This window comes from Citrus clementina, unplaced genomic scaffold (genome assembly GCF_000493195.1).
Source record: "Citrus clementina cultivar Clemenules unplaced genomic scaffold, Citrus_clementina_v1.0 scaffold_3, whole genome shotgun sequence".
NCBI lineage: Eukaryota > Viridiplantae > Streptophyta > Magnoliopsida > Sapindales > Rutaceae > Citrus > Citrus x clementina.
The window spans coordinates 15,681,318-15,704,136 of NW_006262339.1; the positions used below are offsets into that span (position 1 = coordinate 15,681,318).

A 22,819-nucleotide genomic window follows, 5' to 3' on the forward strand; every position below is an offset into this window, starting at 1 on the left:
CTGGTTTGGTGGACTCTAAACATATAGTGATAGACAAATTTCTGGGCAAAGTCTTTGATCTGGTGAAGAGTAGTGAAGGTAAGATTTAAAGGAAAGGATTTCTGGATAAGAGCTTAGTTAGGTAAAGAGGTCGTCATGGCTATGACAGGAAAATATGTCTGAGAGGTGATGGGTGAGATTTTGTGCAGTCTGGACAAGAGATCAGGGATGAGGTTTTGATTTCCCTTTATGTGTTTTACTGAGAAGTCATATTGGGAAAACCAATTTTTCAATCTCAGTAGCTGTTTATCAGGGAGGGTTCGGTTTTTAAATTCAAGGATCTTTGGGAACGAAGAATTGTCAAAACGGATATGGAAATGATGACCAGTCAGATGGAACTCGAATTTTTTAATTCCATACTTAACAACCAAGATCTCTTTATATATCACATGGTAGTGCTTCTCGGAGTCTTTGAATTGTCCGCTGGCATGGGCACAAAAAGGTTCTTTGCCATCTATCAATTCGAGTAAAGTCCAATCGTCTTCTCCATCATTTACAAACCTCCTTTGTCATCTCTGCCCATGATGATATTGAGTCCTTGTTTTCAGAATAAGAGAGTGCCAATGAAGAAACAATCTTTGCTCTCGAAGAGATAGATACAGATTCTACCTCTGACTTAGAAAAGGTCCAGATAATCGACATGGTCCACATTCTCCGAGCATCTGTTGTTCAGTCTCCAATATCCATACCCTCAATCTCAGCCTATATTCTCCCTTCAAAATTCCATAAACCCATCTTTGTCATTGGATTCATAGACACTAGTGCTTAGAAAAGTATGTTACACCCTTCAATCCTCCCTTCAGATTGCTGGGTAAAACATATTGAAAATTTCATAACTGTAGATGGCCAGATCTTTCAAACCAGCCTTATCATTAAGGCTCCCATTGGGGTACAAATCTTTCCAAATTGTGTCATATGGTCAAAGATTATTAGCTGAGAGCTTCCAGATAAGGATTTACTGATTGGCTTTGATCTCTTGGCCTTATCCAAAAGACTGCAGATCACAGCTGTAAGAGTCTCCTACAAAAGACAATTCAAGCCATATACAAAAATCTTATGTCTGTATAAACTTTCAGAGACTACACCATCATACCCAACTTACATAAAAAAATTTCTCCCATTTTGTCCAGAATCCCATACCGATTTTAGTCATTCAAACCCTCTCTGGAAAAATACTCAATTCTTCATTAAGCTTCCCTTCAAGCTTAACAAAGATGTTAATCCTACCAAAGCCACACATCCAGGTATGTCTCCTACAGATCTCAAATTGGCTCAACAAGAGTGTTCAGACCTCCTCCAATAAGTTCTCATTGAACCCACCAAATTAGACTGGGCGTGTCAAGCATTCAATGTGGAAAAACGATTCGAAATCATTCAAAAAAAGAAGAGACTTGTCATTGATTACCAACCTTTAAATTGTTTTCTTCAAGATGACAAGTTTCCTTTACCCAAAATCCAATCTTTGTTCGTCCACCTCCATGATGCAAAGCTATTCTCAAAATTTGACCTTAAGGTAGGGTTTTGGCAATTAGGCATTGATCCTAGTGATAGACATAAAATTGCTTTTTGGATACCCAATGGCCATTATCAGTGAACTGTCATGCCATTTCGCTTAAAGGTGGCCCCTTCTCTTTTTCAAAAAGCTATGCCAAAATCTTTGAGCCAATCCTCCATCACACACTGGTCTATATTGACGACATCCTCTTATGTTCCAAAGACCACGTGACTCACCAAAAATTGTTGGACCACTTCCTCGCCCTAGTGGAATCCCACGGTATTATGCTTTCTGAAAAGAAAAGCACCCTACGTCACTCCACAATTAAGTTTCTTGGCATGAACCTTAAAGATGGGTACTATCGTCCAGGTCCCCACATAGCACAAGAATTGTTACACTTTCCAGATGAGCACCTGACCAAAAATCAGATCCAACAATTCCTCGGGATAATCAATTATCTCCTGGATTTCCTGCCACATGTATCTGTCCATACAAGCCAGCTGTCTAAAATGTTGAAGAAAAAGTCCCCCCTTTGGGTTCCTGATCAAACATCTGCTGTCCAACACCTAAAGCTGATCTCTCAAAATCCACCAGCTTTAAAGATTCCATCCACTGGTTAAAGAATTCTCCAAACTGATGCTAGCGACGAATACTGGGGTGCCATTTTACTTGAATTGATAGATGGCAAAGAACTTTTTTGTGCCCATGCTAGCGGACAATTCAAAGACTCCGAGAAGCACTACCATGTGATATATAAAGAGATCTTGGCTGTTCAGTATGGAATTAAAAAATTTGAATTCTATCTGATTGGTCATCAGTTCCACATCCGTCTTGACAATTCTTCATTCCCCAAGATCCTTGAATGTAAAAACCGAGCCCTCCTTGATAAACGGCTACTGAGATTGAAAAACTGGTTTTCCCAATATGACTTCTCAGTAAAACACATAAAGGAAAATCAAAACCTCATCCCTAATCTCTTGTCCAGACAGCACAAAATCTCACCCATCACCTCTCAGACATACTTTCTTGCCATAGCCATGACGACCTCTTTACCTAACCAAGCTCTTATCCAGAAATCCTTTCTTTTAAATCTTACCTTCACCGCTCTTAACCAGATTAAAGACTTTGCCCAGAAATTTGTCTATCGTTATATGTTTAGAGTCCACCAAACCAGTCCTGATAGTTTCATGCAATTTCATCCTGACTATTTGTTTTTGACAAGTCTTTCAGTCAGTCCGTTTAAGGACATCTCTGAAGATGAGCTGTGATACATATGGTGTATAACGGTTCTCTATGCGACAACACTAGTATTTCCAGTCCAAGTAATGCGCCAACATCTCGACACTCCTGAGAATGCTAGTTCTCTAGTATGGACTCTTCTTGAGTGGTTTTCTCCCATCCCTTGGTAGAGAAAAGAACTCACCCGCATTCACCACCAGAATCACCTTTACTTAATTCCAACAAGTGAAGCCAGTCAGTTTACATCAGTCTTCATCATCCACCGTCCTTATTTTCAACATCATGTCACCAACCTATTTTGGACTCAGAATTAGCTCTATGAATGGAAAGCCTTGCCCACTTCTTCTCTCCTAAAACATGATCCCACTATTGTTTAAGCCTTAAGAAATTTCCTCTTTGATATCAACCATTACCAACCGCCTTCAATGCCCATCCAGCACACCTCACAAGGTCCTCAACATGAAATTCTCATATTACCTCCACCTGGTGTAAGCATACTCCACCCACCAGCGGAATCATCATAAAGGAAGAAAGACCGGACTACACAAACATTTTATTCCAAGACTCTCAAGACCTTTAGGAAGAATTCATGTCTCTCCTCTCCTTTCCAGAAATTTCGCAAAAGACTCCAAGCACTCACCTTGCATCAAGCTCTTCTGCCCCACCAAACAAGACACTTGTCAACTCCCGTGACAACTCTTCTAATAATTCCTCCAACACGACAACCTATGTCCCTGTTTGATGAAGTAGACAGTGATGTAGACAACTTGTCTCCATCTCATAGCTTTTGAAAAAACATCTCCAAGCTTTTTCTTTAAGCTCGCACTTTAAAAAATGTTGTAATAATTGTGGTTGTTTTTTGACTTTTACTTTAGCCCATGTGTGTTTGTTGGGCTCTTGTCAATAAAGTGGTTACTTTTTGACTTTTGCTCTTGTAATAATTGTACCAACTTTTAATTTAGCCCATGTGTGTTTGTCGGGCTCTTGTCAAAAAAGTTTGTCGTTTTCTTAGTTTCTTCCTATATATAAAGGGAAGAGTCTTTTATTGAAAAAATAAGAAAGTTTGAAGTAGTTTCTTGTACAAATTCATGGCTTGCTAATCTCCTTCCCTGTTTTCTTGAAATCCTGATAAGAAAAGGAAAAGACTATCATCATCATTCATTTCGACACATACACTAAGTGTGCTTTACACTTGCCTCTTCGAGGATCCTATGCATTAGAAAACAGTGTTATCACCACTAATCAGATAAAAACCACTACAGTTCGCCCTGTGTGTCATCCTTTCCACCCTTTGGTATTCGGTGTTTTTGGGTGAAGTAAGAACATAAGGAAGAAAGAAGTGGGCAAATTAGAGAGAAGACTTGCTATCATAGCTAGAATTCAATCAGTAAGCTTTCATTTCTCTTGTCATTTGTCTATTTTTCTTTAATGGATTTAATATCCAATAATTTAGGAATGTGTGAGTTGGCTTTTTATTCGTTAGGGTTGATTTCAAAACCATAGACATGGATTTTTATTTACAAAGTTTCTGAATCAGAATTTCTTCATCTTTCTCTAAAAAAAATTATATTTCGCTTATTTTAATGATCAAGAATTGCTATCTTGTTTGTTTCAGTGGGCAACTAGATGAATTTGAAGATGATTTGATTGCCACTTTAAGGATTTTGATCCATAATTGTCAAAGAACTAAACCTAAGTGGCAAATTTTGATCATGATTATGGGATATTTTTGTTTGATTACATGTGGAATATAATTCAAGATAAATAAACCAAGCTAGTGCATTTGTTTGTTGATTCAGCCAGTATTTTTCTTGATTATAATGCTTTCATTAAATTAAATCTAGAAAGCTTGTTCTGGACTGTTTCTTGAAAAGAGATTAAGTAAAGAGCTTGTTTTACTTGATAGCCAAATATGGAAAGATCAAGATAATTGAGCTTGTAGTTATTTTAGGGTTGTTGGTTTCAAAACAAAGTGAATGATGATTATACTGGTGTAGAATGATTCTTTAACCATATTTTGCCCTATAATTTAACATCTTTAAAACAATTTTCTACAATTTCAAATTTTTTGTTTTAAATTCTTTAGTTTAGTTCACGTAGCAAATCGACTCCATATTCCCCTAAATTTTGTGTCCATGTTTGTTAGTGTGTCCTTTGTAAATCTCGAAAGTTTGAGTTAATTTTTTAAAGTCTAGATAGGGTTTTTAATTCAATCTTTGTTGTTGATTGGTTTATGTGTCTTGTGTGGTTTGTATTAATAACTTGTTAATTGAGAACAATCCTCCGTAGGAATGACCTTTGCTTGCCTCTGTACTTAATAATGATAACTTTTAAGGCAATGCTTCATTGCTTATCAATTTTGGCATGGGGATTATTTTGTCCTAATTGATTGGTTATTTTTTTTTTTTTCTAATTTTAGCATTTGTATTGATTAGCCTCTTTTTCATTCTCTTTAATAGACACTGAAAATGAGTGGCTTTATCATCTACGATTTAGTAACATCACCACATGGAATACAATGAAGAAACTTTTTCTTGAGAAGTATTTTCCTTTATCTAAGGCCACAAACATTACAAAAGAGATATGTGACATAAGACAAAACATTAGAGAGAGTTTGCATGAGTGTTGGGAAGATTAAAGAAGCTATGTGGATCTTGCCCTCATTATCAAATTGGTGAGCAACTTCTAATTTAATACTTTTATGAAGAATTTTGCCATTGGAAAGAAGCATGATTGATGCTATCAATGGTGGAGCTTCGATGGACAAGACATCTTTGGTAGCAAAAAAGTTTGATAGTAAACATGGCAGCAAATTCACAACAATTTAACAATCGATTAGATTTGTCGCAACAAAAAGGTGAATGAGGTTAATATTACTTCTAACATTGAACGCTACTTACTAACCTCATTTATTAGTACAATAAATGGCCAGGGGTGACATTCAACATAATTTTTTTTATTACTATTTGATTGTTTTTAAAATAAAAATTGTAAAAATTAAATAAATCATTTTATCTTTATTGACAAAAAATCAAATTTTAAATTTTTCCAAACAAAAAAAATTTATTTAAAATATTATTCTCATATTTAATAATTTTTATTTCACCCCTTTTATAATATAACTTCAAAAAATTCTATTTAAAAAATTATATCAGGACTAACGATGAGATGTCCGAGAGGCGGTGCCACTGCCACAGCCAGTACGCACAGCCGAAGAGAAATTATTGAAATTATACACAAGAAAAACTCAAAAATTACATAGAATAGAGCAAATTGCATAATCAATCAAATACATAAACGATGTCAGATCCGTACGAGCGAGCGAAATCAGGAAGGCTGACCTTCAAAGATGGAACTCTTGCAACTCGCAAATCCATAGAGAAGAAGAAGAAACAGAAGCATAAGAAAAAAAACAACATCGAGGACGACGAATCTCAACCGTCCATCGTGGATGCTGCTGCTGATAATAATAATAATAATAATAATAACAACGAAGCAGGAAAGATTTACAGTATCGACGCAGCCAAAAACATGAAGTACGAGGAGCTATTTCCCGTCGAGACCAAGAAGTTTGGTTACGATCCGAAATTCAGCAACTTCAAAACTGTCGAAGATGCTCTTGATGATCGCGTCAAGAAGAAGGCTGATCGTTACTGTAAATGATTTCTGTATGTATGTTGTTGCTTCCCTCATTTTGGATCAATCTTCTACTACTATGTCTTATTTTTATTAATGTTGCTGTTTTAGGGTTTCTCACAATCAAGAAAAATCATATATATAGTTGCAATTTATATTCTTCCTTTTAGATTAAACTTTAGATAACAACTAATTTTAAATTATATCTTTTTAGATTAAATTTTGCAAACAGTTAGTGTTTGGTGGGATGTTTTATTCTTCGACGTCTGATTTGTCCACTATTGTATGTGATTCTTAAGATATTAATGACCAATTCCTGAGGATGCTAGTTTAGTTATCTATTTCATCGCTTGTTAATGACCAATTCTTAAGATGCTACTGCATATAGTTAGGTGCCTGTCTGAAGCTTGCTTAGTGCATTAAACTTTGTTTCTTAGCCTTCCTTAAGAGCCTTATGGGGGACTTCTATAATTTTAGCTTTCTTACTCAAGTTCGTGTTTTATTCTTGTGAATCAAGTCTCAAGAGCTATGTTGCTGATGGAAAGGAAGAGCAATGCAAGATTCTTTAATATGTTTGTTAACCAGTTAATCTCTTGTTTAAAAGATGCCGTTTAGATGGTTGGAATAGTTTCACAACGTGGAGGACAGATATCATTCATTTTCATATGAAATTGAAAGTTGTATAAAAGATGAAGCAAATACCAAGAGAGGTGATGCAAAAGCTATACAATACTGTACAAAGTATGCCCATCCACCCCTGTGCAAGGTTTGGCGTGCCCTTATAACCATTCCTGAAAACCCGTGTGAGTTAAATGAAGAAAATATAGGAGTCTTGGAACCTGTTTTAGATAAAACTATATCTCAATAATCATAAAATTTAAAAAACCATCTCTTAGTGGTTTGAATTGTTTTGAACCTAGAAGCTTGGATTCATCAACTTGCGGAGGCCAATCATTCATAATTGGTCTTATTCTATGAAAGCCCCTAATATGCTATAGATAGTAGTTAATTATTTTATGAAGGAAAAGTTGTGCTTGATGTCCCACTGCTTCTTGATGTGAGTCAAGCCTCTTGACCAATCTGTGATTCAATATACCTTAGAAATAGATGGCCTCTAGAAACCTTTTTTGTTGCTTGAAATGGTTGCAACAGAAACTTTGTTTTGGTATTATGAGATACAAGATATATAATATCTGTAATTTAGCTTATTAATACTTATTGAGCGACTTCCTGAGAAAACTATGTATGGAGCCACGCAACTTTGTTTAGGAAAGGATGTATGGTGGTGATTTTCTGAGCTGCTGGCGCATCGTATGGTGAGACGCATTGTTGCATATGTAGTGACTGTTCCCTGGGATTTTAAGGTTTATTTATCTTGTTCATTTTTACTTGCTTACTGTTTATTCTGTAAAGCATGTTGTTCGATTAGTTTTAACTTGTAAAAACTGCCCTAGGCTCTTCTTGTTATATATTCAGGTCCCACAGCATGCACATTCAAAGCAATTTCAAACTTTGAAAAATTCGGTGCTTTCTCTAAGGGTCAGTACATTAGACATGGGTGCTTAGGCAAATCTTCACTAATTCTCGTTTTAATACTCTAGGCTCTTCATCAAATTTTATCCCACATCCAGCTCCCAGCTTATGGAGGACTTTAATTATGTTTTATTTCCAAAGGATCAAATCTCAATCTATATGGTGCCTAGAGTTTTGTTGTTGAAGGAAGGAAAACTAATGCTATATTCTGTTATATATTTGATAACTAGTTAAATGACACATCAAAGATGTAGATTGGATGGGCTAGAATTATCTGAGGACATGGAAATGTGGGAAGAAATAAGTGGGTTTCAGGGGAATTGTATTTGGAAACACAAGCTTGGGGACTAAGAATGGATCTTTGGTATTCTCTTCTATTGCATGGAAGATTGTAATTAGTTGGAAAATGAGTCATAAGTATGTAGTTGTTCGGGTACCTGGACTGGCTGGATTGTAAATTGGATGTTACAGTTGCATCGAGATCTTACAAAGAAGGATATTTGTAGTGTCTTAATGACTTGTCTCCATTGGATATTTATAGTGTTTCAATGACTTGTCTGCATTGGATATCTGTAGTGTTTTAATGACTTGTCTGCATCGGCTGCTGTGGAAAGTTGAGATACTCAATTTATTGCTCTTACATGTATGTTAATTGATATTATGATTTTTTGTAGGGTTAGTCTACAGGTTTGTACTGAGTGCTTAGGGATATATATTAGAATCCTTCTCAAAGCAAAGAGGGAGGTTCTATTTTAGGGTTAATGTAACTTTGTGAGAGAAGGATAGATCATGGTGCTACTTTTTAACTTGCAGTAAATGTTACATCTTGTTACATGGAGGCCTAGGAACTTAGGTTCTTTTAAATTTGTCCTCTTGTTTCTTTACTTTCTTTTGTTTTAATATTTTTTCCTGGGTGGTTTCAGTCCTAATTGTCAATTTAGGTAAATATTAAGGCATTTCTTTTGGGGTACCTTGGTAGCAGCTTGGGGTTGGAAGGTTGTTAAAGCTAGATAAGCCTTTTGTTAAATTGTATGGCTAGTGTTGCTTCAATGTGGTTCTATGATCTAGCTTTGGGAGAACAAACTAGCTAGTTGGGAGAGAATTCTGATCTAAAAGAGGTGAAGTTACTTGTTTCAGGATCAAATCATGAAGTTTGCCAACCTACTTTTTCGTTGTTGATGTCAATCATTGCATCAATAAAGCAACCATTAGGATGAATTAAAAGATGATGTTTACAAAGGTTGCTAGGATGGAGATAATTATCATCATGTTAAGAAGGTTGAAGGCTTGTAAAGCAGTATTTTCCTCATTTTCTGAAAACAGTATGTGGGGTCTAGCTTGCAGGCATAATGTTTCGGGAAGCAGAGCATTAATGGTGAACTATGGTTACATATATAAAGCTTTGTATGTGGAAGTGTATAAAGGACTGATTGGGAAGATTAGGAGAAGTTTTTTTCTTTTTGTTCTTTAAAAGGTTAGTGAAGCATACAACTAGAACAAATCATTTAATATGTTTCGTTGAAATTCTAAGTTTGTGAAGAATCCTTGAGACTGGAAGCTGGCCTTCCATAGCTTTATAGAAAGAAAATACCAGTGTGACCTTTTTGGTTTGTTTTGGTGTCAAATATTTTTTGGGGATTTGAAACTTGGAAGGAGACATTTGAAAATCCCTGTGGTGCAGTTTCTCCGGTAAATTTATGCCAATTTGTATAAAATAAGTTTGTACAAGAATTTGTTGTTTTATTGTTATTTTTCTTATATTTACCTAGAATTAAAAATATACTCAGTTGATGCCTTATTTGATATTGAAGTGTTGTCCCTTTTAAACTACAATAGTAGAAAAAAAATTATAACTACAAAATCAAAGTTGATATTGTGTGATAAATATGATTTGTAAATAATAATTTTGACAAAAATAGTAAAGATATTATAATTTTTTTGTCTTTTTATCATAGAAGTACGAGATAAAATTAATTTAGCTTTAAAAAAAAAAGATATTATAAATTTTTTTGTCTAGATAAAATTAATTAGCCTTCAAGTCATAAGTGTTTACAAGGCCTACAAACTACAATATATCACAAATAGGAGAGTAGAAAGCACACCCGCAAGAATAGCACATCGTTGCCTAATTTTTTTTTTTTTTTTTAAAGAAACTTAATGAATCTATGAAGTAACGCAATACCCTCAAATCACGGAGTCACTTGAAACGCTACTCCTATTTTGAGAAGTATAGGTTAATGTAGGGATGGTAAAATCTGGATTCGGATTGACATTTTTATATCTGGATTTGGATCTATATCCGTAATTTTTTTATGGATCTAGATGCGGGTAATATCCGTCTGGGTTGCGGGCGAATATCCCGAATATCCGGATCCACAAAAAGTAAATTTAATAATTAAAAATATAATTTAAAAATTCAACAATATATTGAAACCTAATCCCAAAACCTAATTAAACAACCTAGAACCTATAAAAAATTTACATTATATTGAAAATTAATGCATTTAATTGAAGTGATTAAACGAATCAATAAAGAAAATTATTCAAAATTAAACTAAATTGAATCAGCAAAGAAAATTAAATTGAGCCGGTAAAATTTTGAAGTTTAATCATGTTACATTAGGTTGAACTCATTAACTACAATCAAACAATCAACCAAAATACCAAATCATTAACTGGGAAAAAATGCCATGTAATTAATAATACCAAAAAAATGGAAACAAAAGAAAGATCCAATCAGGTGACAGGCGAGCCTTGGACAACAGCAACAACGGCGTGCTCAGGCGAGGCTTCGACGACTAGGAGGATTCGACGACGGCGAGGATTTGACGACGGCAAGGCATGTAGCGACAACAATCGACTTAGATCGAGGCTTGCACACGAGGCTTAGGTGAGGCCGTGAGGTAGATGGTGACATGGTGGCGACGATTTGACAACGGCGAGGCGTGTAATGACAACGGCCTACTCAGATCGATGCATCCGGATTTGGATTCAGATTTGTGCGGATTCTAATTTATTACATCCGGATCCGCATTTTTTAACATGCGGATCCAGATTATATTAACCAGATCCGAATATCCGGTTTTTCGGATGCATTTGCATCCAGATTCGGATTCGGATCCCTGCGGATTCTAATTTATTACATCCGAATCCGCATTTTTTAACATGCGGATCCGAATTTTTCCGGATCCGAATCTTTCAGATCTTTGCGGATGCGGGCCGGATCTGAATTTATTTGTCATCCCTAGGTTTATGGGTATGCAATAAAGTATCTACAGATTAATTATATTGAGAGAATATAAAAACTATTAATTTAATCAATAAATTAATAACTTCTTGATTGAGAGGGTGTATATATAATTAAATGAACATAAATTTCAATCAACTAAAAAATTATTGTATTTTATCAATCTAATCAATTATAAATAAATTAATCCATTAAATACTAATTAAATTAACAAAAAAATTAAAATTCTTGTAATTTTTAAAATTCAACCTTAGAATTTTGAGAAGCAATAAATAAAATGAAAGGTGAGATTCAACTATATTTAAATTTTTTTTAAAAAGTAGCAAGTCATATTTTATTTAATAAAATATTATAATAATTACATTTATAATTAAAAAAAATTATCAATTTATGATATGAATGAAACAAAAAATGGTATAAAGATTTTCGGAAAAAATATTATTTTATTAATTTAACTTTTTGACCGAAATTGTGACTGAATATTTATCATATTATAGAAATGATTAATTCAACTAGTATTAAATTATGGAAGTTTTATTGTATTTGCCATTTGAGATTGGATTATGTTAGTTTGTGGGATTGAATGCTACTGGTTTTAGACTGTATGATTATATCATAATTGGATCGACTTGATCGCGTGTTGTAAACAAAGCTATTTTTATTTTTGATTCGCAGCTTCATTGTAAGATATTTAATCAAAGGGTCCCTCTATGATGCCGTAATTTTTTTTATGGTATTAATAGTGTAACAAATATGTACTGTTAGATGTAATCAATGGTACACATTATTTTTAATAATGAAAATATTTAATTAGTAATCAGCAGTACACATTATTTTTAATAATGAAAATATTTAATTATTTCAAAAATGTTATAACCGGTTAACTAATTGGTTGAAAAACTTATTTTAGGATCTTTAGGCTTAAGGCAAGTGCAGAGCATACTCAGTTTAGAAAATTAGAGGTGAGCGTATCATTATTAACTGCAAATAATTTCTTTGATTCCTAGAAAAGAGAAAAAGGTTAAGAGAAACATGATGTGAAGAAAACTAATTTTTACTGCCAATTAACTCCTACTTTACAAAGGGATAGAGAGATCCTTATATAGAGATATCGAGGAAGGAGAGATAAGGTGGGACCCTTATCTTTTACAAAAGTAGAATGATTAAAGCACACCACACCAAAAATAAAATGGAAAAGCAGAAAACACACTTTAGACAAGACCGGACCCTTGTCTAATTATTAAAGCAAACTTTAAAAAATCAAAAGCTAAAGATTCTCATGCGTGTCTGCAATCATGGAGTGGATGGGTAGTGTGATGGAGACACATCGACAGTTTCTTTCTCATATTGGCCTTTGGTACGACGGATCTGTCTGTAATTAAGATAAGCTTCAGCTTGCAGATAGGCTTCTTCATCATCATTAGTCATCTCTTTTGGGGCTGATTGTTGAGTGTTAGAAAATGTATATTTATAAAGGAGACAATCATCATTTTATATTTCAAGTCTTACTAACAACCCTTACTTTTATGTATTTAAGGTTCTTATAATTTAATTATGTGTGTTTTATTTTAATTAAGTATTTTGTGTATTTTAGGGGCATCATAGTCATTTCACAATAAACGAGAGATCAAACGGCAAAACGGACATCACTTTTGAACTCAGGACGGTCGAAAACCTTAGGAGGAGCATAAAAAGAAAAATGACATTGTTCACATGTACGGTATTATTCACATGTACGGTACTGTCTACGTTACTATTCACGACACTGTTCACATAGACGGATCGATGATGTGGCATTGACCATTGATGTGGCATTGACTGATGAGGTGTCATGATCTTGTTGGTCTAAAATTCTTATGAACTGTTGATGGTGATGTGGCAGCATATTAGTGGACCAAAACTTGCGCGTACGGTACATGTATTACACAGGATTATTTTCAACCAAACCGCGTTACTGTTCAAAGCCGGGTCAAACTGTGTTACTATTCACCCATGTGGTCAAACCGCGTACTGTTGACTGATGACGTGGCGCAATCCTGAGCGTCCAAATTGTTTTTAATCCGATGACCATGATTTACTCAATGTATCTATAAAAAGAGGGCCTCCCCCCTAATTTGATATCTCTGAATCCATTTTTGGACTCCATTTTCTGTAATTCTCTCTCCATCTTGTATTTTCTACGTATTTTAATAAATTCCCATTTTGCGCTTAGTTCAATTATGAGTAGCTAATTTTCTTTCAAACTTGGGTTGAAGGTGAAGTCTCAACATGTGTCATAGGCTTTATTTGGTAAATTTACTTTCTCTTCCCTTTTAATTCCAATTTTAGGATAATTTAAATCACTTCCACCACAAATCCAACCACCCATTTACAAAATTAATTCGACACACAATTAAAATTCACCTCCTCGTGGGATCGACACTTGTCACCATTAGTCTATACTACAATAGATTCGTGCGCTTGCGAGTTCAATAAAATTTGCACAACAAGTTTTTGGCGTCGTTGCCGGGGAGATAAGTAATTTTAATTCATAGAATTAATTTTTGAATAGTTCCATTTAATTGTTTTCTTGTATTTTTTTTCTAAAAAAAAAGAAAAAAAAGAAAAAAAAAGGTGAATCTACATTTAAAGGTTAGTATTTCTTTTCTTTTTCTCTTCTTTAAAATTTTGTAATTTAATTTTCAATTTATTTTTCTTTGTAAATTTTTTTTGTTTATCTTATTAATTTATTTTTAGTTAATTTATTTTCACATATTTTTTTTAGTGTGTTTTTATAGTAAGGTTGTAACAGCGTAATAAGGTTAGTATCGTAATTTCTCATTTTTCTTTATTTTTATTTGTTTTGTTCCCATTTATTTTTGTGTTCCTTGCATGCATGGTCGTAGGTCATTATTTCCTAATCTTGAACCTATAGACCTTGAATTAGAAAAAACACTTCACACACACAAACACGTTAAAAATAAAATGGATTTACAAGCACCACAGGAGAGGCCATTTAAAGACTATTTTAGTCCCTTAGCTAATTTGAGCACATCATGTATAAGATACCCAAATGTAGCTGCTAGGAGTTTTGAACTAAAATCTAGTGTGCTAAATTGTCTCCCAACATTCTATGACCTAGAAAATGAGGACTCATATAATCATTTGAATGATTTTCATGCTATTTGTCAAACATTTAAATATGAGAATTTTTCAGATGATGATGTAAAACTTAGACTATTCCCATTTTCTTTAAAGGATAGAGCTCGTTCATGGCTTAATACATTGCCTGCTAATAGCATTGCATCATGGGAACAAATGGTAACTAAATTTTTGAATAAATATTTCCCAGTACATAAAACCAATGCTATTCGCAGGGAAATCTCAGAGTTTACACAGAGAGAAGACGAGCAATTTTTCGAAACATGGGAGCGATTCAATGGGCTACTCTTGAAGTGTCCACATCATGGGTACGAGAAATGACACCAATGCCAATACTTTTTTGAGGGATTTATTGCCGAATGTGCAAGAATGGCTAATGGCAACAAGTGGAGGAGAGCTAATGTCAAAAAGTGCATCAGAAATTTGGGAATTCTTCCAGCGACAAGCAGATAATTCCCAATAACGGAGTCGATCACTCAGGAATACTAGAAGAATTAAGGGAGTAAATGAGGTTCAAATTGGCGAGTCAACTTCGGGAATCAAAGAAGTCAAGGAGATGGTTGAAGGTTTTGCTCGACAAATAGCATCGTTATCGACTGCTAAATCAACAGAGCCACATGCCCCTGACTTATACTCAGATCAAGCCAATGCTATAGGTGTAATGAGAAAGCCATCAAATTACAACCCATACTCCAACACATATAACCCTGGATGGAGAGAGCACCCAAAATTTTCATGGTCTCAAGGATTCCAACAGAATGGACCAGCAGCTCCAGCTCCACCAATGCAACAAATTCCTCAAAATCCTCAAGTCTCTTAGCCACCATTTAGACCATACAATCAGAACCAGAACTACTTTCAACCCAGACCATGGGAGGATTCATTCCAGAATCTCAAGAATCTTACTCACTCCACGATTGAGCAACAGAACCGCACCATTGATGGACTACAAAATGAGTTGAGAGTAGGCTTCAACTCACAAGCTCAATCAGTTTCAAGCCTCGAGAAGATGGTGGGACAACTTGCTTTTTCAGTTCAGACCTTGGCAATGACTATTGAGAAAGGCAAGTTTCCAAGTCAACCAGTGCCTAACCCTAAAGGAGTGCATGAATCAAGTACCAGTTCACCATAACAGCATGGAGAGGTCAAAGCAGTCATGACCTTGCGAAAAGGAAAAGAAGTCGACAACAAAGTGGAGATGCCGGTGACAAAAGAAAATCAAATTGTACCTGTGAATGTTGAGGACTTACCACCGGAGGAAAAAGAAGAAACCAACCCACGAGAATATGTTCCTAAAGCTCCATTTCCTCAGAGGTTAGCGAAAGAAAAGAAGGGAAAATCCACAGGTGAGATTCTCGAAATTTTCAAACAGGTAAGTGTTAACATCCATTTGCTTGATGCTATTAAACAAGTTCCATCTTATGCCAAGTTTCTTAAAGACCTTTGTACTAAAAAGAGAAATATGCATGTTCAAAAGAAGGCATTTTTAACAGAAAACGTTAGTTCTATACTCCAACATAAAATTTCTTTAAAATGCAAAGACCCAGGCTCCTCCACTATCTCATGTAGTATAGGGAACCACACAATTGAGAATGCTTTGTTGGATTTAGGAGTTAGTGTAAATTTGTTGCCTTATTCAGTATTTGTGAAACTTGGACTGGGAGAATTACACCCAACTCCAGTGGTGTTACAGCTTGCAGATCGGTCCACGAAAATACCTCGTGGTATTGTAGAGGACGTGCTTATCTAGGTAGACAAGTTTTATTTTCCTGTTGATTTCATTGTAATTGACACTCAACCAATAAAGGATTCAAGGAAGCACATCCTCATTATTCTAGGCCGACCTTTCTTGGCAACTACAGATGCTCACATTCAATGCAGGACTGGAAATATGCAGTTGTCCTTCGGCAACATGACTATGGAGTTGAACATTTTCAACATTTCCAAACAACCTCACAATGCAGATGATGGAATTGTTGATGTGGATTTAATATAAACAATAGTTGATGACACTTTTCTTTCAAACCTTAGTGATGATCCTTTACAAACATGTTTAACTCACTTTGGTTTTGATTTTGATATTGACAGATTGGTTGATGAGGTCAACACCCTACTTGACTCATCACCATCCATGGACACTAATAAATGGAAGTCAAAAGTTGAACAACTAGCACCATCAGAGAAGAAACTCATCCCATCATCAGAATCACCACTGAAACTCGAGCTCAAACCATTGCCTAACACTCTGGAATATGCATTTTTGGGAGAAGAAAGTACTCTGCCGATAATCATATCATCATCCCTAAATGACGAACAAAAAGGTAAGTTGTTGGATGTTTTGAAAGAGCACAAAGGGGCATTAGGATGGACCATAGCAGACATAAAAGGTATAAACCCAGTAAACTGCATGCATTACATTCACCTTGATGAAAATGCTAAATCTACTAGGGAAATGCAACGTCGGTTAAATCCTAATATGAAAGAAGTTGTTAGAACTGAAGTCCTTAAGCTATTAGATGCAGGTATCATTTACCCTATTTCTGATAGTTCATAGGTCAGTCCTGTGCAAGTCGTCCCCAAAAAGTCAGGAGTCACAGTAGTTACCAATGCTGATAATGAATTGATACCCACTAGAGTAACTATAGAATGGCGTGTATGCATCGATTATAGAAAGTTGAATTCTGTCACACGTAAAGACCATTTTCCTTTACCATTTATTGATCAAATGCTTGATAGATTAGCAGGCCATGAATTTTATTGCTTTCTAGATGGCTACTCAAGATATAATCAGATTCCCATAGCACCAAAAGATCAAGAGAAAACTACTTTCACTTGCCCTTTTGGCACATTTGCATATAGGAGAATGCCATTTGGATTATGTAATGCACCTGCTACATTTTAACGATGCATGTTGAGCATTTTTTCTGATATGGTTGAACGATTCCTTGAAGTCTTTATGGATGACTTTTCTGTCTTTGGTGACTCGTTTGATTAATGTTTACATCATCTAACACTAGTTTTGTAGAAATGTATCGAGAAGAACTTAAATTGAGAAAAATGCCATTTTATGGTAAAACAAGGTATTGTTCTCGGTCACATCATTTCGAGCAAAGGTATTGAGGTTGACAAAGCCAAGGTGGATCTCATTTCTAATCTTCCTCCACCCAAAACAGTCAGAGAAGTAAGATCTTTCCTTAGGCATGCTGGTTTCTATAGACATTTCATTAAAGATTTTAGCAAAGTTTCTAGACCCTTATGCAATCTACTTGCTAAGGATGTACCTTTTGTCTTTGATGATTTATGTCTTGTGGCATTTGGAAAATTAAAGCAGTTGTTGACATCATCACCCATCATTCAGCCCCCAAATTGGAGTTTGCCATTTGAGCTCATGTGTGATGCATCTGATTATGCAGTAGGAGCAGTATTAGGACAAAAAGTTGATCGAATTCCCCATGTTATTTACTATGCTAGTATAACATTGAATGATGCACAATTGAACTATTCAACTACTGAAAAAGAAATGCTAGCAGTAGTGTTTGCATTAGAGAAATTTCGATCTTATCTCATTGGTTGTAAAATAATTGTATTCACAGATCATGCTGCTCTTAAATATCTTCTCACAAAGAAAGATGCAAAAGCTAGACTAATTCGTTGGGTGTTACTTTTGTAGGAATTTGACTTGGAATTCAAAGATAAAAAAGGGACAGAAAATGTTGTGGCGGACTACCTCTCTCGTCTCAATTTTGACACAATTACAGAGCCATTAATATTGAATGAGTCATTTCTAGATGAACAATTATTGAGTGTGGAAGTATTACCTTGGTATGCTGATATAGTTAATTATCTTGTTACAGGTAAACTTCCAGAGCATTGGATCAAGCAAGACAAGGCAAAATTCTTTGCAGAGATAAAGAATTTCTTTTGGGATGACCCGTATTTGTTCAAGTATTGTGCAGACTAAATTGTTAGACGATGTGTCCCAGAAAGTGAAATTCAAAATATCCTTTCAGTCTGCCATGAACAAGCTTGTGGAGGCCATTTCAGTGCTAAGAAAACAGCGACTAAAGTTTTACAATGTGGTTTCTATTGGCCATCTATATTTCGAGACGCTTACACTTTCTGTTCTTCATGTGATAGGTGTCAACGAATAGGGAGCATTACATGAAGGAACATGATGCCACTAAATCCAATTTTAGTGGTTGAGATTTTTGATGTATGGGGTATCGACTTCATGAAACCCTTTCCCCCTTCTTTTGGCCATCAATACATATTGGTTGCTGTTGACTACGTATCAAAATGGGTAGAAGCAATTCCATGTAGAACAAATGATCACAAGGTGGTGATAGGATTTTTGAAAAACAACATTGTTTCACGCTTTGGATTCCCACGAGCAATAATCAGTGATCGTGGTGCCCACTTTTGTAACAAAGCATTCAAGTCTCTTTTGACAAAGTATTCAATCACTCACAAAGTGGCGACCCCATATCATCCGCAAACTAGTGGCCAAGTTGAGATCTCCAATTGAGAAATAAAACACATATTAGAAAAGACGGTGAGGCCGGACAGAAAAGATTGGTCATTAAGACTTGATGATGCATTATGGGCATATAGAACGGCTTTCAAGACCCCGATTGGGATGTCACCCTACAGGCTAGTGTATGGAAAAGCTTGCCACCTGCCTGTGGAACTCGAGCATCGTGCGTATTGGGCCATCAAGAAATTCAACTTTGACATGCAGCAAGCTAGCTCAGAAAGAAGATTACAACTGGCAGAACTTGAAGAAATTTGCAATGACGCATACGAAAATGCCAAGATTTACAAGCAACGAAAGCAACGAATGAAAGTCTTCCATGACAAGCAAATTATGAGAAAATCTTTCACTCCAGGTCAGAAAGTGCTTTTATTCAATTCTCGCTTGCACCTATTCCCAGGTAAGTTACGCTCTCAATGGTCTGGTCCCTTTATTGTTCATATTGCTTTTCCATATGGGGCAATTGAAATTAAGGACCCAAAGAACGGTGTCACGTTTAAAGTTAATGGTCAAAGATTAAAGCCATATCTAGCGTACCAACCACATGAAGAAGACACCAAAATAAATTTGAGTGACCCACCAGATTTGAATTGATTTTTTTTTCTTTTCGTTGATTTGAATTTTTTTCCTTCTTTATATTATTCTTCTGCTAATTGAAATTATTTTTGCATAAGTGTGTTTGTTTAACTATTAAGTTTTCTTTTATCATTTTTAATCATGAGTACCTTACTTAGACTGTTCCTCCTGAACATTCTTAAACCACTTCAACGTGTCAAAACTCATCTCAAACGGCAGATTTAATTTTGTAAAACACATCGCATTGGGGCTCTACAACCACCAGAGTTAGTAGCCTATGTTGAGGGTTTAGAACGCCAACTCAGAGACATTGAGAGAAGTGTTTACGACATCCAGTTGGAGCTTGAGGTAAATTCAATAAGAGGATGATTTTAATTTCTTTGTGTGTTTTAATTTGTTTTTCTATTTGTGTGCTTTAGTTTGTTACCCCGGTGAAGTGGCGGATAACGGTACTCCGTGACAATCAAGTCGGTTACTTCAGTTTCCCATAATAACTGATATTCTGAAGCGAAGGTATGGACAGAAACGAGACTCTAGCGAAGCTTCACAAGCGATTCCCTTCACTTCCTCAGAATGCCCTCCTTACGATCTATAAAGCTCGTAACGCATGCAATTACTCATGAGGAATAACATACCTGCTGACATCTGTTGGTTAATCGAGGCTAAAGTACGATCGGCATGTGAGTTACCTCTAAAATTTATTGCATACATGCCTGGTTGTGGTAAAGGAAATTATGCAAGAAAACGACGAGCTCGACGAATTTCTGTTGCTTGTCATAAGTGTGCCAGAATGAGTTGCAATAAAAACCCATGTTCTTTAGGAATGGTGTCTGATAACAGGGAAGACAAGATTCAATTCATTAGGGATGGCTTGAATAAGGAGTCATTGGATGATATCCTTTTGTCTCTTGAAACGCATCCCAATGGATATGTGCAAGGAGCAATTCTCCAGTTATGGCCATTATTCCAGAAAGAGCATGCACGATACAGTCTCGGGAATCTGACTATAAAAGACCCTGTTTGCCAGTTTATAAGAAAACTAGATAGGAAGCCTATCCTCGACCCATAGATGGCGTTCAAGCCGTTTCTGGAGGTAAAACCAGAGGAAGATGTGAGCCACAGTCGCAACTACCTGTAAATATCCTTTTACTTTACTGTTATTTTATTTCACTATTGTTTTATTGTGTGCATTATTGTCTTTAATAATTTTATTATTGTTTGCTTTTTCCTTTTTACTGTTTCCTTTTTGACTCGCGAGCCATGTGCTTTACACGTTATTTGACACTGACATATTACCTCATACACAACTGTGACCCATTGTCACCAAGACTCTTAAATGTGATTTTTTTTTTGTCAAGCACTCACAAATTATTTTTTTGAGAACTATCACAATGGCAGCTACTCCAAATAGAAAATTCAAGAACATTTGTGTGCTTTCTGGATTTACTTATGGCAAACATAAAGAGTTCGTTGAGGCAGCCATCGATCTAGGTCGAAGTATAGCAGAGAGAAAATTACACTTGGTGTATGGAGGAGGTAACCGAGGGTTATCAAAAATGGTCTCTGAAGCAGCTTTTGTCAGAGGAAGTCAAGTGTTAAACATCATCCCAAGAGTCCTAAAACCATTGGGCAGTTCGTCTGACTCATCAACTGGAGAAGAGTTAGTCGTCTCAAATATGCAAGAAAGAATAACTGAAATGCTTAATTATGCTGATGCTTTTATTTTCCTTCCAGGAGATCTTGCAACACTAGAGGCACTTATCACACTAGCATCTTGGGCCCATCTGCACATTCACCAGAAACTCATCGGTTTGTTAAATGTCAATAACTTTTATAATGGCTTTATCGCATTTTTTAACCATGCAATAAAAAACTATTTCATTCCCTCTAATGCGAAAAAACTCTTTATTTGTGCTCACACTGTTAATGAGCTACTTGATCTGTTACAAACTTATAGACCGGAGCCAGACCCCTGGACCTTTGTGTTGGAGCATCCAAATAATGATGGTAACAGTAGCCGCAATAAGAAGTACAAATTAGATTTAACTCTCTGCTTGTAAATATTTTCTTCTGTGTTACACCACCCAGGTGATGTCTTCTAAACTCTACTTCTTTCCTTTAAAACATTGAGGACAATGTTTCGTTCTGGTTGGGGGGAGGGAATAGTCGACAATTAAGTTTTTACTGATTTTTTGTTGTAGAAACTAACTGTTGCTAACGTTTTGTGTTGAAGATGGCTGAATATGGAGTGTAGTGACTTTAGAAACGCATCTTCATCGTTTGAAAAAAAAACAAAAAAATAAAAAAAATTCAGACATTTTCTTTTTCTTTATTAAGTTATTATGTTCATTTTTCTTCTTCTTTCTCCTCTATAAATATACATTTTCAAACTTTTGAGCCTTTAAAAAAAAAAACCCATTTTCTTTTTCTATCATTTTAAGTGTAACTTTTCTAATTAGTTTTTCTGCATCATATTCACATTTCTGCATGGATATTTTCCTTTCATGCTTAGAATAGGTTGGGGGGTAGAATGTTGTTTAAAAAATAAAATTTGTGTGATTTGTTTTAACATTGGATGACATGATTAATTTCAAATTTTAGCATTTGTATTATCTTTGGTCTTAAGTGACGTTACGCTATGTTTGATACTTTACATGTTAATGTCGGAGACAAATATGAGTTGCTTGAAGGAATGAACATGTCATAAATAAGTGCCAAGTGAGTTGTTGAGCCTATCATTTTCTTGGAGAGTAACCCTTTTGCCCATTCTCTATACAGCTTAGCAGTTTATTATTTTATACACGATCTCTAGATTTCTTTTGAGTTAACCCTAAAAAAAAATTGTAAAATAAAAAAAAAAAGAAGAAAAAGAAAAAAAAAATGTGTGTTGCTACATTTGGAGGCCCATCTAACTAGTAGATATCGAAGATTATTTAGAGCCCTAAAAGACTATGGAAAGACCATCTTTGATCCGTTTGAGCCTTTCTAGCCATCCCTTTTATTAAATATCCATAGTTAACGCTTTTGAGCCTTAAAAAAAAAAAACCTTTTCTTTGTCAACTTATCATCTTGACCCACTCCGATTTGGAGTATTACCCGATATCTTATAAGTTCCATCACCTATTTATGATTGAGAAAATGTAAATAATTATTTTGTTCAGTGAAGTTATGCCAAATAAAAGCAAAAAAAAAAAAAAAAACAGAACAAAACAAAAGTTGTTGTTTCAAAAGAATAAAAATAACAATAATAGGTGAAATCCACCTTGCAACTTCAAAAAAAAAAAAAAAAATCTCTGCATTGTTCTTCTCAAACATACACTTTGTTTTCTCTATTTCCCTTATTTGTTAGCTATGTCCCTAGTCTACGTTACGTCCTAATAAA

The 22,819-nt window shown here is 35.3% G+C and overlaps 1 protein-coding gene and 1 non-coding gene across 2 annotated transcripts; one reads left to right on the forward strand and one right to left on the reverse strand.

The window, feature by feature from the left end:
* Window positions 1–5,934: 5,934 nt before the first annotated feature.
* On the forward strand, window positions 5,935–6,748 carry LOC18048838. The gene has a single exon (XM_006441270.2). It carries the CDS (start codon window positions 6,074–6,076, stop codon window positions 6,434–6,436), a length of 363 nt encoding a protein of 120 aa, XP_006441333.1. The 5' UTR covers window positions 5,935–6,073; the 3' UTR covers window positions 6,437–6,748.
* Window positions 6,749–14,537: 7,789 nt separating this feature from the next.
* On the reverse strand, window positions 14,538–14,641 carry LOC112100462. Its single transcript, XR_002906833.1, has one exon. It is a non-coding gene; the product is annotated as a small nucleolar RNA R71 (small nucleolar RNA).
* Between the last annotated feature and the right edge of the window lie 8,178 nt (window positions 14,642–22,819).